This window comes from Humulus lupulus, chromosome 8, assembly GCF_963169125.1.
Source record: "Humulus lupulus chromosome 8, drHumLupu1.1, whole genome shotgun sequence".
Lineage (NCBI taxonomy): Eukaryota > Viridiplantae > Streptophyta > Magnoliopsida > Rosales > Cannabaceae > Humulus > Humulus lupulus.
Window position 1 is genome coordinate 13,881,879 of NC_084800.1, and position 14,055 is coordinate 13,895,933.

The following is a 14,055-nucleotide window of genomic DNA, read 5'->3' on the forward strand; positions in this document are numbered from 1 at the left end:
CATTAGGATATAAACTTTTGGGATGATGATATTCATCAAATTGGTTCAAGTCTCATGACAAATGGGTAGGTTTTAAAGCAAATTAACCACACAATATAAACTTCCTTTTTGTATATTGGTAACCAAAATCAACCACAAAATTTCAGGATCTTTTCTGTTCTTCTGACAAATTATCTCTTTCCTTCCTTTTTTTTTTCGACAAATGTCATTCAATGTGCAGATAAAGTTTTCCATCTATCAAGCTGCTGACACTTGAATCCTCAAATCGCTGTGGTTCTACATCAACTTTGAGAAAAACTTTTCAAGTTTTATGTAGGTGTAATCTTGATGAGAGAATAAAGATTTTTCTTTCTTTTCAACTTTCACAATTTACAGCAGTTCCTCCCACCTTCACCACTGCCTCTTATAGTTCAAGATTCAACGTAACTATGCACCCTTAATCCATCATCTATTCAATTCATAGTTTCCTCCTTTAAATCTCAAGAGGAAAACTGTTGTGTTGAAATCAGGAGGTAGAATAATCATAGTTAGACTAAGATCATCTTGTAGTGGGTTAGCGTCTCTTCAACAATGCCTATTCTCCCATTGAGACACATCTGATTGATTAGGCACTAAAAATTAGCACTACCAATAGTTGCCACACGAGCATGATCCATTGCGGAAATGATGAAAACGATTGGTATCTCTTACAATGATTTCTCTTCCTACCACCTTGGAGACATATTTGATTGCCGAATGACAATCCCCACAAACCCTAATATTCTTCTTGATCCTTATGGTTGATCCTGGAGGGGTGTTCAGCAGCGCAAATGCGAGAGCAAGTTTCTCACTATGATACTGCAACTTTACCTCCCTTTCTTGCTGGTCCACAAACAAAAGCACGTGACTAGTATCTGGGACATATCCTATCTCCTTGATTTTTATGCTCATTTTCTCCCACATCTTACCAATCTCTTCCCTTTGTGGGTGAGCATCATCGTTTGCAATAAACATATGGACTGCATTCTCAATTTCCACCCAACTACAAGCAGGTTCCTTTTTAACTCCATTCTCTTTCATCATCTTTCTTACTTTTGCAGCATCATTCCATCTACCAGCGGAGGCATACATATTATAAAGCAATATATGGAGACCCGAATCATGAGGATCAAGCTCAAAAACGTGTTCGGCAGCATAAGCACCCAACTCCAAATTCTTGTGCATCCTGCAAGCACCAAGCAAGGCTCCCCAGACAGCTGCAGTGGGCTCAATAGGCATATCTCTTATGAACCTCTCAGCTCGATCTAGAAGACCTGCACGACCAAGAAGATCAACCATTGTCACATAATGTGAAACGTCTGGCTCTACCCTGTACTTTTTCATCAATTCAAAATAGTGCTGTCCTTCATCCAAAAGCCCAGCATGGCTGCAAGCGGTTAGCACACAAAGGAAGGTTACATCATTTGGTTGAATTCCAATTCTCCGCATTTCTTCGAACTGCTGCAGTGTTTCCTTCCCGAGCCCATGTTGTGCGTATCCAGTAAGCATTGAGTTCCAAGAAACTAAGTCTCGCTTAACCAACCTATCAAAAACTTTTTTTGCATCCTCAATGCTACCTGATTTTGCATACATGTCAACAAGAGTGTTTCCAACAAAAGCAACAAGTCTACCACCGGACTTGATGACATGTGCATGAACCCACTTGCCCTGCTCCAAAGACCCTGTGCTGGCACAAACTGTAAACAAACTAGAATACGTAAAATGAGTAGGTTTAAAATAATCTCTTTGCATTTCCCGGAAAAGCCTGATGGCATGTTCTCCTTCACCTTTCCTGGCATGCGCAGCAATCAAAGCATTCCAAGACACCTCATTCTTGCTCACCAGCCCCTCAAAGATTAACTGAGCTTCAACCATAAGGCCAAACCTAGCATACATGTCCAAAAGAGAACTTCCCACATAAACATTAGAATCACAGCCACACTTCACACAATATGCGTGAAGCTGCCTACCCTGCTTATCATTGGCTGGCCCATCGCCGGAAGCCTTCAACAAGCTAGACAGAGTGAACTGGTTCGGTTTCAATCCATGTTGTAGCATCCGGGGAAACAAATCCAGCGCCTCCTGTGCTCGATCATTCTGAGAATATCCAGTGATCAAGGCAGTCCAAGTAACCATATCTTTATGTGGCATTTTATCAAACATTTTACGAGCATCCACTATGCTACCACACTTTGCATACATGTTGAGTACAGTGTTTTGAATGACGAGGTCATCCCTGAACTGGGAATTCAGTAAAAGGGCATGGACAATTCTTCCTTCTCTCAGCTTCCCCATCTGGGTGCATCTCTTGAGTAAATCATTGTAAAGAGAACGGTCAACTTGAAAAGAATCCTTAAAGCCAGAATCGTCCCAATCCTCAACTTCTGAAATCTCAGAATCGTTGAAGATAGCTTCCGGAGTTGCAAACGTCCCAAAGCCGAACTTAGTTGATTCTGAGATTTGCCGAATACAGCTACGGCGAATTTTCGAACGAGTAAACCCATCGAACAACAGGTATTTACGACACAAAATTTGTTTCTGCATTCTTCACTTCTACTTTTTGAGTTCAAAACGTTGGCTTGAAGAGATAGATAAGAATGTGGAATCTAAAGTGAGGAGGCAAGAAGCGGAGCTTTGCCATTTCGGGATTGGCAGCCATGGCTGCCAATGCCATGCCACCTCGATCATTCTTTTAGGGTTATGTGCAATGAATGAGACTATCTTTATTTTTACTTTTCCTACATTTTTAACCAAAATATACATATTCACGTGGCAGTTTGGCTGATGAATCAAATTTATTAAAATTAAATTAGGATCAATTATTATAAATAGTAGTGACACATAATATATTTAAGTACATATTTTGAATACACATATTATTATTGACACTACTATTTATCAAAATTAAATATCTAAATTATGTTGAATAATTTTCAATAAATACCCATATATCCTCTGTTATCCCTATTTCCTATCGGGGTTTTGGGCCCTCGCCCCGACCCACGGTCAGAGGGACCGGTTCGGTATTTGGGCCTAGTCCGCGGGCTACGGACCGGGCCTGTGTAGAAGGGTCCGGGACGGTCCCGGCACTGTCCGGAGTACCCCCGGACCATCGCGTCCCGGGTCTCGGGCCCAGAATGGTCCAGGCCCGAAGTAAACGCAGCGGGCCAAAGGTAAACGAACCTGGATCGCTTCATCCCCAGGCTATGGGTCAGGCGTCCAGGACACTAAAGCCGCCTCATTTCGCGTGGGTCTTGTCCCCCCACTTTTCACCTGCAGAAAGGGTCTCCTTGGGATTATCTGCTGGCGTGTCAGGACTGCGCAGCCAAGTACTCTGACCGGTCTTGTCCCCTGAATCGGCCTCGTGATTCGAAGTGGTCAGAGCCAAAGTGCTGTTTTGTCGGGGGAATGCTTGCGTCTCAGGGCAACTAATTGGGCCTGGGCTGATTCGGGTTTGGTGTTCTGTGTGTCTTTCTAGCTCGGGCCTCCATTAGGAAGGCCCCTTGTGCACATTTCCCAAATGGGTCCGGGTCAGGCCCGGCCCAAACCTGATGTCCCCCTTGTCCTATAAATATAAGTTGTAATGCAACGTAGAAAAGAGAGAAGGCAGAAACTCTGTTCAAATACAGTTAAACAACTCCATTGTAAAAGCTTATCCTAGCTCTAATACAGACTTATATACAGACTCGTGGACTAAGGCTAGTTAACGCCCCAACCACGTAAAAATCTTGTGTCGATCTTCTATTCTCATTATTATTATCAGTCAATATCCTTCTTTAAGATAGTTGCCGAAAATCTCGGTTAACATCCTCATATATAATATTATGTGTTTAAATTATTTATTTTTATTATATTTTATTTATAAAATTTAAATTTATGTTATACTAATAATTTAAATAAAAAAATATACAATACAAAAATTGCTAACAAAAATAAAAACCAATAACATTATTAAATTTAAAATTACAAAATTTAAATTACTAAATTAAATCAACAAAAATTAAAAAACACAACAACAATAAAGATGAAATAACATTTATTGATATTTAAAAAGAATAAGAGTAGAATATTTTTTTAAAAGTAAAATTTAAAGTAATATTTGAAGTAGGGATTGAAGATGAAATAATAATTTAAAGTAAAAAAAAAATTATAAAATAAAAATAAAATTAATTTAAAATGAAGTTGTGATTGAAGATCACTTTATAAACTAAAAGGTAACCAATTTATTTTGAACTCACCCCCATTGTTTTCCACTTTGGCTTTGGCTATTCCTATGATGCCGCATTTATATATTTTGTCAAAATGAATTTCAAAACATAATTTTAGTACACAAATGACCATGAGACAATTTTACAAATTTGAATAACTTATTTTTTCTTTTAATGTATGATGATAATGAGCTTTACAGTTCTTAATTTTTTATACATAATTTATTTTTATTGTTTTCTATTCAGTTTTGGATGGTAAAATGTCAAACACAGGGGCCAAATGACTTTAACCATAAGCCAAATTTCAAATCAGTTTAACTTTGAGTTATATATATTTATATGTAAACATTCCGCCATGGCAATCTTCAAGAGAAATTCTAATGACGTAAAAAATGAGTTAAATAAAGAAGAGTTTCTCCTCTCTTTATTGCATTTTTAAAAAAAAAAACTATATCAAAGGTGGAATAAGGTTGATCTTGTGTATTAATATTTATTAGGAAGAATGATATCAATAATAAAACATTGCCTTTTATTTCAATTTTCGCAAAATCACTGCACTGCAACAGACATATATGAAATTTTAGACCTTTCCCAAATAAGAATCAGAGAACACAAAGTGCAACCAAATATAAGAAAAGGCATAACATGTTAAACAAAATAACGTGTGTATTCAAGTTTCAACTTATGATTCATTAGGAAAAAAATAATCATTGTAGCTAACACTTCCCTTCTAGATGTTGCTATGAATTTGAAATGGATGGATTTTGTTACAACTATTTTTATACAATACAAATCATAAAATTACAAAGTAAGATATCCCAAGCGAACTTCCTAGATTTCTTGCTATACAACAAAGTTGCACTAACAAATACTAGACAAGTCGAAACAATCATTTACAGCTCATCAACACAGAGTTGATTACGTGCATAAGAAGGCGAATGCTGTTGACATCTGAGGCTGAAGTGGTGGATTGATTGCGCTGATATTCAAGTGTCTGGTAAACTTGTTCAAATATTGGCCGGACATGCAATGCAATCAAGGGATCAGTTGGATTTACAGCTACAGCCACATCTGTCATCCATGCCAGCTTTCTTGACATGTCATTGCTTATGTCGCATGCCAATTGCTGGAGAAGAGCCAGTACAACTCCTTGGCTTAGAGGCAGTGGCACTAGTGACATAATTCCCGGTAAATCTACCTGTTAAAAGAACACAAACAAAAACTTGGTCAGATTTGTCAAAAAAACACCAAACCTAGTGACCATCTTAAGTGGAAATGTATGTCTTGTACAGCTAGATCATAAACAGAAAGGCAATCAAAGTCTGCTACAGCCTGCAGAAAATATCTAAGTTAGCATCCGCACTGCAAGTTAAAACTTCAAGTACCTGAGAACACAACCAGGAAACTATGGAAACATCGCTTCTGTGGAGGGCTCCTGTAAATGCTTCCTCAAATTTGCGCTCAGCAATCAGCCTTGATAATTCCTTTATAGGGTCAACAGGTGCTTCGGCCTAAAAAGCAAATGAGACCTTCCAAATGTTAAAATATGGAGAAAATATTCTTGCAATATTTGTTCAGAGAACACTTGAGACGAAACAGATGGACTTTGGACTTGAGTGAGCTTACCATTTCGTGTACGCTAGCAAGAGGGCCATTACTCAACTGTGTTGTTAAAGAATTTGGTCCTTGTGAGCTAGCACCTGCAGCTGCAAAAGCCAACAGTTTACGTTGGCCTTCAGTTAATTCTCCACTCAAGGTTCGAGTGATGGTTGATGCCGAATTAATTGCATCCTGGTAAAAATGAAACACAAAATTATGCATACTACAAAGGTAAACAAGAACGGCACAAAATGCACTCGGGCCAATTGGAAGGAATTCCAAACTATAGAAAACGTAGTAGCTTTAAAGGAAAGGTATAAAAGTGAAGTACTGGCTGGGTTAAACATACCCTTAGAGCAGCAGCCAGTGGAGAATGTGTTGACTCAAATTGCTTCTGGGTAGCACTTGTATGTTTCACAAACCCTTTCTGAAATGCAGCATCAACGTTGTCAAACATGTTTTTACATGACCCCTCAAATGTGGGAATGAGGGAAGATTCCAAGCTTGACCTTAACGCATCCTGCAGAACAGATTACATAATCACCAAAAAAGAACAGAATAGGTTCTATAAAGTTGTTCTAATACTATTTGATGATTTATGTAATGTTACATATATCAAAAGTGCGCCAGGGATCAAATTACTAAGATTGGATCAATAAAGGAAATTTGGAGAAGCAAGACATGTTTTAAGGATTTTGAAGAAATAATGTCAAAGACTAATTGCGATTAAAATCACAACCGAAGAGTATAAAATCCATCATAAGATCACGTAAATCATAAAGCTGAATTGTTGAAACACTACCGTTTCAAGAAATGAGCAATAAAGAAATCCATTGATCTTAGACTTGATAGCAAAAGAGTAAAGACTTGTCTGAAGCATGATTTTTCACCACAATATTAAACTGTGTGGTCTCACATTGACATAAGATGTTATCATGCAAAATTATTTGGTGTAAAAAAGTATCAAGTATCATCCTTTTCAACATTATCAATTTGTCATACAAACAAAATGTATAATTTCTAGGATGCTCAAAAATTAGGATGAATTGATTGAGATACTTTAATCCATAAGGAATGGTCATTTTAATTTTTAGATAAAACTGCTCGGTCATCTTTCTCAATTTATTTTTTATTTTTTAATTAAACTTTGCTTTGATGTTCATGTATAAATATGACTAAGATAATGAGAATGATAAAATGATGTTGATAACTATGATTAAAGTAAACAAAGAGATTATAAAATTGATGGAATTAACTAAAAATCACCTGAAGTGCTTGCTTTCCAGAAGTTTGAAACTGTGCTTGGATTTGCCTGGCCAATGTGGCCTCAAGTTTTGAACTAACTGATTTCTCCAATTGATTCACTGCCTTCTCTCCTACTCCTTTCTGCAGAAAAAGAAAAAAAAAACATTTCCATTCAGACTAGTCTCTGCTAACAAACTGAGTTGCATCTTAGCATTCTGTAGTTTGGAAAAAAAGTGTACAATTACACATAATTTAGATTGGCAGTTCAGGAAAGACTGTGATCTCAGAAAAACAACCTAAACGTTTAGGCAGGCACTCATTATCCGAATCTTTATAATATTTCAAGGCTTCCATACACAATAATCTATCTAATTATGCTTTATCATTTTTATGTGCCTACAAATTTTCCTCTAAAGCCTTTATTTAAGGCAGATAATTTATCAGAATAAATAGGATATCCAGAACACCTAAAAATGCCTTAGTGTTACAAGATCATATATTCGAACCTGGAAAGACTCTGTAATTGCTGAAGATATGGCTTTCTCTGTAATTTGAGTTATTGATCGAGCTAAACCTGGTCCAATGGAAGCTATTTCCTTCTTAAAAGTTTTCTCTAACATGGTTGGCAGATCCTTGTTTATAGAATTGGTGATCAAGTTTGTCAATTGCTGAGTACGGTCTCGTTCCAACTTCTCTTGTTTACCATTTTCTTCTTGGAAACGAGCCCATAAAGCATCTGAATTAGCCTTAACAACTTTCTCCATGCACCGGCTCAGGGAACCCTCTAGTCGTTTACCCTCTTTGGTAACCGGGCCAGAAACCATCACATTCATCTGTTTCTGCAGTTCTTTTTGTGTTCCAATTAACTGTAACATGTAATAGTATTTAATAAAAAATGTGATAACATATAAAATCAAACGAAAGAAATAAAAGCACACATAAAACAATTAACTCACTACATTTTCTAGCAAAGCTATGAAATATCACCACAATTTCAATTTTATAATTATCAATGCAGAATTTAGCATTATGAGCATCCAAAGTCAGATAAGAGAGAGATTCCCTTCCAGCACAATTCACATGGAATGACACTCAATCTACAGCTCCATAAGCACAGCATCAGTATCATACATATTATTATATCAGATGTTTGCTAGAAACCAAAAACCTTTAGCCACAGTAATTCAAGATGATGTGAGAACTTAATAGTATTGTAGATTTTTTTATCCCCAAAGAGAAAGAAGAAACAACTAAGGTTTAAAAGCAGTACTTTGTCGTGCAAAACTCTTACAACAACAGTATAGAGGTTGCTCATGTATGATTATAGTGCCAATAATGAAGAATCACCTGATTCAGCATGTCTTTCATAGCTGATAAATGGGGCAACGCAGCTTCTGCAGGTGGTGTGCCTGACACGCCATCAGGTTCATTTGATGAATCAGCGGAGTTAAATGGGCTTGGAGAAGAGGAAGATGGACCAGATGCTTGTGAATTTTTTCCCTTCTGCCTTTTCCCTTTTGTAGCTTGGACCGGGGTTATTACGTTAGTATCTGAGTCACCACCCTTGAGAGTGACATCAGTGACATCTTTTGTCACATCTTGGACTTCATTTTGCTCTCGTGTCTCAATAACACCACCATCATTAGCATTGACAATTCCCTCCACACTATAAGTGTCGATGCAATCCCGTACCATCTGAAAACCAAGATCTGAGGCCTGGGAGTAAAAGGCTTTCTTCTTTTTGTCATCAAGAACAATGTGAGATTCTCTATAAATGTCACCCTCATTGCTTTTAATAGTTCCTGTTTCTCCAATAACTTTAACCTCTACTTCATTGCTCTCTGCATCATTGTTGATAACATCTTCAACCTTTGCCTCTAAGGCAGTCATGCCCTGACTAATCTGAGAATGTTCAGAAGATGAAGCAGCTGTAGATAATATCATTGATGGAGTTACTAGATGTGTTGGGTGTCTAAATGCTACAGCACGATTAGAAGCCACAGAAACATCACCTTGTGTAACATCTTTGTCACCCTTCCTGAGATTGTCTGTCAAGGAAGATGCATCAGAAACATTATCTTTGACAACATCCTGATCACCAACATGATCTTTGAGAGGCAGACTAGTGCCATTGCTATTTTGTAAATTATTATAACCCGACAAATTTCGTGATAATCTTGGACTCAAAGAAAGAGAGGTTGAAGATGGATGAACTTTTTCACCTAAGATCTGAGATGGGGTAGCAATTGTCTCGCAATCTGCCCGTGAAGTAGATACTATAGGCAAGCTTGTAACCTCAGCAGAAGTTATTTTTACAAGATGGCTTGCTGAGGGAGCAATATCAGACGGTTTACTTTTATGGGATGATTCCAGCATGGCAGAACTATCAACAGTATCAAAAGGTCGAGATGCAACTGACTTTATTTTCTCCAATTCTACATTCTCTAGGGGCGGTGGCAAACATTGTGATAAGTTTAACGCATACTGCTGAATAGCTTGTGTTTGGACACAGTAAACCTGTACGACATGATCCCCATCTGGTAAGCTATCACTTGTCCCAGTAAGACTTAGAATAGGCATTGTGACAGTAAACTCAGCAATGTAATCCATACGGGTTGCAGCTGGATCAGGCCCATACTCAATATGTACAGCATATATAGCATTCTTTTTTGCATTTGCAAGTAGAAACAGACCTGCCCGTGGCAATGCAACAACTTGATTGAAAAACGCTTCCTCAACATTGGATTCAGCAGAGCTCATTATTTCCAAGGTCTGGGTACAGTGCCATGATTCAGCATCACAAGGCAAGAGCCATCCCTCCTCATTCATGGAGGTCCACATCTTCAATTCCCTATTGAGTGGCCCCTGTTAAACAAGGAAGAAACAAAACAATAGTTCAGCATGGTACCAAAAAATAAAATAAAAAATACTTTAGAAGGCAGATCAGACTCATGGGAGATAGATTCCAGCAAAACCACATAGGAGACTAATTGATAAAAACACCCAGTCATATAGTATGTTAGTATGTTCTTTATGATAGGAAAATAAGAAGAATATACCGCAGTGATAAGCACAATATGATCAGAACGGTGAGGTGCAGTTAAAAATGTCACAGAATTAACAGGAACACCATCATGTGGTTTTAACACAGCAAGTGGTAACGCCTTACGGTCATCCCAAATTTTCACCTGTTACAAACAATTAAAGTCCACATGGGGATTAGAACAATTAACAAAACATAAGATGAACACAATCTTAACTAAAAGTTCATGTTATGCCTAAACTAAAGCAAGACATAAGTTAATGGCAATGCCTCCTAGTCCAATCAACACAGTTCTTAAAAAAGAAGCCTGTCATGAACTAAAAGTTGCGTATTTATGGTCCATCATATTTTGATAAACAAATAGACCACCAAGTTCTCAAATTTTAACATGTTCCCCAGTTCCCACTTCTCATCATAATCCCCGTCATCAATAGTAGTATCAACCTTCAGTGTTATATGAAGGAGAAACATTTTTAAACATCATAATAGGTTTGCTACTTATCTTATCTTTTTCAATTCATTACTCAGTTGACAAAATTTACCATTCACTTAAAAGTATGATACAAACTCCTTACAATTCTCTAAATTCCTATCTTTTGTTTCAAAGTAACCACCATATATTCGGTATCTTACTTTATTTTATATTATTTTTATTTATTTCTTGTGTGGCTTTTCTGGGGTTTGGACGTGGGCCCAATAACATACCCTCAATCTATTAAATCTAAAGCCAACTGGGAAGAAGAATATAAACTGGAAGACCACAATCCAAATGAAAACAGAAAGTAAATACCAACCATGCCATCCATTGATGCTGAAGCCAACCGGGTGGCCATCCATTGGCACATTGATAATTCAGTGATTTCACTATCGTGCTTACCAACTAACAGGACCCCCTCAACCAGCCTATCAATAGGACATTGAAGAGGTTCCTCTGCCGAAAATGTTTTCCCCTTTCCAACTCTCAATATATCAACTTTCAGGATGTAATTTCCAATTGCAACAATCAAATTTTCCTGTAAAATAATTAGCTAATCAAATTGAATCACAATGATACAAGAAAATCCATAACCAGCAATGCAGTACAAACTCAAATGGTAATATAATTTGCAAGCTACAACTTACTTGTTTGTGAGGATGCCAACACAGCCTTGGATGAACTGCCTTTCCCACTCCTACTATTTGAATTGCAACAACAATTTTCCCAATAATTTGAGGCTTGTCATCCTCATCTGGGCCTTCATGAATCTTCCATATGAAAACCCGTCCATCAACACTTACACTGGTGAGAAAGAAAGAAAGTTGAATTAAATAAAACTATTACTAAAAACAAAGTGGTAACAGAAAGACACTAATCTACCTGGCCAAAAGGTGAACATCCTCAGCAAAGAAAGCCATGTCAGTGACTCTCTGAAGATAAAAAAGAGTAAACATACTTCAGATATAAATATATATATATATATATATATATAGAGAGAGAGAGAGAGATGAAACTAATCATATTCTGAAAGCTGCCATTGCTAACCAAAGTTCCACAATTTTAGGTTCCAAAGCAACAACAGCGTACAACTAATTAGTAATAACACCACTTGGGAGCTTAAACTCTCTCACCAAACCATAAAAAGCAACTAAAATCATTAAAGATCAATGCAACAATTACATGAAGTAAATTAATAAACCAGCAACAGTTTTACTTGTTTAGTAACACCATTCGCCTGACTTTAGTTGTGATTCAAAAATCAATCAAGAATAGAAGGTCTACAACACATAAAATGCCATTTTAAAAATCGAACTTTCGAAAATGTCAAAAAGCCGAACATTAGTGATTCAAAGACAACGTAATCAACCAACCTGAGTGTGGCCTCGAAGCAAAGCTCTCAAAGCAGTATTAATATCAAGAACCCTGATCGCACCGGGCTTCAGTCCGTAGCATATATAAGATCTATTCACCGCAATTTGACGGCCAACGACGAGGGTGGGATCAGACCCGTACTTGGTGATGGGAGTGACCTCCAGTTGAGGCTGCACCTCACCCTGCAACCTCACATCGATGTCATAAACAGCGCGGTCGCCGATCAAATGGCGTCCCTTGGGAAGTTTCCTGCTGGGCATTCTCATCGGAGGAGTAGGCGCCACCATAGCGTTACCGGGCGCTGCTGCTGCCGCCGCCGACGAAGACGAAGGAGAAGAATCAAAAGGAATGAACATCGGCGGGGGAGGCAAATCGAGATTGGAAGCGGATGGAGATTTTTGGGTGTTGTTCAATAGAGCCATCAAGCGAGCCCCGCTAGTAATATTGGGGGTAGGGGAAGAAGAAGGCGGAGGTGGAGAAGGGGCGGGGGAAGGCGCAGTGGATATGGCGGCGGCGTAGGAGATGGGTCCGGGGCTAGGAGGCTGCGGCATGTTGAGGTTGGGGAGGTGATGAAATGGGAGAGTGGAGGCGCCAGTGGGTGGAGGGTAAGAAGCAGGAGAAAGAGAAGGGATGGTGGTGGGGACAGGGAAGGTCGAACCGGGAGAGGGTTTGAAGAGCTGATGAATATCGAAGAGAGGCGGTGGCTGATGGTGGCTCTGGTTCTGATTATAGGTCAAGTTTGGATTTAGGTTGTTGTTAACCCCAGTGGGGGAAGCCATGAAAGAAAGAAAATGAGTAAGAAAAAAGAGTTAACGAGTGATTTTCTTCTTAAGTATACAACTAAGTACAGCTATAATTGTTATTAAGAATAAGATATGTTTAGAATAGAAGAAGATATCCTCCAATAAAAAACAAATCCAATCCAATGATGGATTTTGGATTACACTTCTCCTTTTGGTATTATTCTTTCCTGGATTGAGATAATGAGATTTGAGAATTTGAATAAAAAATCCAAACTTTAGAAACTTGATTAATAAAAACCCAGTGGCGATGGCGAAGTCGTAATGGTAATAGAGTAGTAAAAAAGCAACAAACTTTTCTACTTTCTATGTGATGTAAATAAACCCTTTTCCTCTCTTTTCTCATCTTTGTCTCCCCATAGATGACCAAAAAAGTGGACACTGTTATTTCACAAACTATTAAATAAATAATCATTTACAAAATAATTATGTAATTCACTTCTTCAAAATTTTCCTCTTGTATTTGGTTTTCGTTAGTATAATCCATATCATGTGTGTTACTTTAATATTTGATAGTTTAGGACTCTTACTTATAGATATCTTCAAAATACCAAATTATTTAGCAACTCGTTAAAATTAGGTAACTTCATAACTTAATGATACTACATGGAACTGATCTATAGTTTTTCCAAATTTATAATCATTAATGAATAAAAAAATGTAGAAAATAAAATTAATAAAAAATGAGAAGAATATATTTTTATTCTTAAAAGTAGCGAAGAACAAAAAGTGAGTGTATAAATGTAAATATCATATTTTACAAACTCAATTAGAAAAATATCATATTTTTATTAAAAAAAACGCGAATAGAAAAATACAAAGATGGTCCCGTACTGATAATGGATAAATGTCATAAAAATATGCTCAGCGTATCAAGTATCAATATTCAATATAACCACTTTCTTTGATCCAAAAGAGAAGAGGATTCAATCAAATATGCGAAGGAATATTTTATTCGAAAAAGTAAAAATAGAGATGGTAATATCACAAGAGTGCTCTCTCACTGTCATGGGTCATGGATCATGGTCGTTGGGTGAGAAAAAGCCTTGTGTTGTTCCTGCTGATTCCGAACCATGATTCTCAATGCTTAAACGGTAAAGCTATGCATTGAAACCCCACACAACACATGCATGTGATAACCAGGCATTTCAGGACATAATCCTTTACCTGAGCTGGACACCAAGTAGCCAAGTACTACTACTCCTTTTACGGCAATCATATCACATCACACACAACACAACTTCAACATTATTGGTATTTAGCTATTTTGGGACATACATACTTATTTATGAT

At 37.5% G+C, this 14,055-nt stretch overlaps 2 protein-coding genes across 2 annotated transcripts; both read right to left on the reverse strand.

Annotated features, from left to right (window-relative positions):
* Positions 1-429: 429 nt before the first annotated feature.
* On the reverse strand, positions 430-2,835 carry LOC133794677 (pentatricopeptide repeat-containing protein At3g24000, mitochondrial). Its single transcript, XM_062232032.1, has one exon. The coding sequence runs from the start codon at positions 2,560-2,562 to the stop codon at positions 625-627; it is 1,938 nt and encodes a 645-aa protein (XP_062088016.1). The 5' UTR covers positions 2,563-2,835; the 3' UTR covers positions 430-624.
* Positions 2,836-4,895: 2,060 nt separating this feature from the next.
* Positions 4,896-13,035, reverse strand: LOC133794679 (enhancer of mRNA-decapping protein 4-like). Its single transcript, XM_062232036.1, has 12 exons — positions 11,962-13,035; positions 11,471-11,520; positions 11,236-11,392; positions 10,908-11,126; positions 10,130-10,258; positions 8,418-9,935; positions 7,577-7,936; positions 7,092-7,211; positions 6,175-6,345; positions 5,853-6,017; positions 5,612-5,737; positions 4,896-5,424 (listed from the first exon to the last, which is right to left on the reverse strand). The coding sequence occupies exons 1-12, from the start codon at positions 12,739-12,741 to the stop codon at positions 5,116-5,118; spliced, it is 4,104 nt and encodes a 1,367-aa protein (XP_062088020.1). The 5' UTR covers positions 12,742-13,035; the 3' UTR covers positions 4,896-5,115.
* Positions 13,036-14,055: the final 1,020 nt, after the last annotated feature.

Bases quoted from the DNA above. Each gene is read 5' to 3' on its own strand.
- LOC133794679 (XM_062232036.1), bottom strand. From the start codon at position 12,741: ATGGCTTCCCCCACTGGGGTTAACAACAACCTAAATCCAAACTTGACC. The intron at 7,937-8,417 runs GTGATTCTTCAT...TACATGTTACAG, and splicing joins TGAAAGACATGCTGAATCAG to TTAATTGGAACACAAAAAGA. The intron at 7,212-7,576 runs GTTCGAATATAT...CTTTTTCTGCAG, and splicing joins CAATTACAGAGTCTTTCCAG to AAAGGAGTAGGAGAGAAGGC.
- LOC133794677 (XM_062232032.1), bottom strand. From the start codon at position 2,562: ATGCAGAAACAAATTTTGTGTCGTAAATACCTGTTGTTCGATGGGTTT.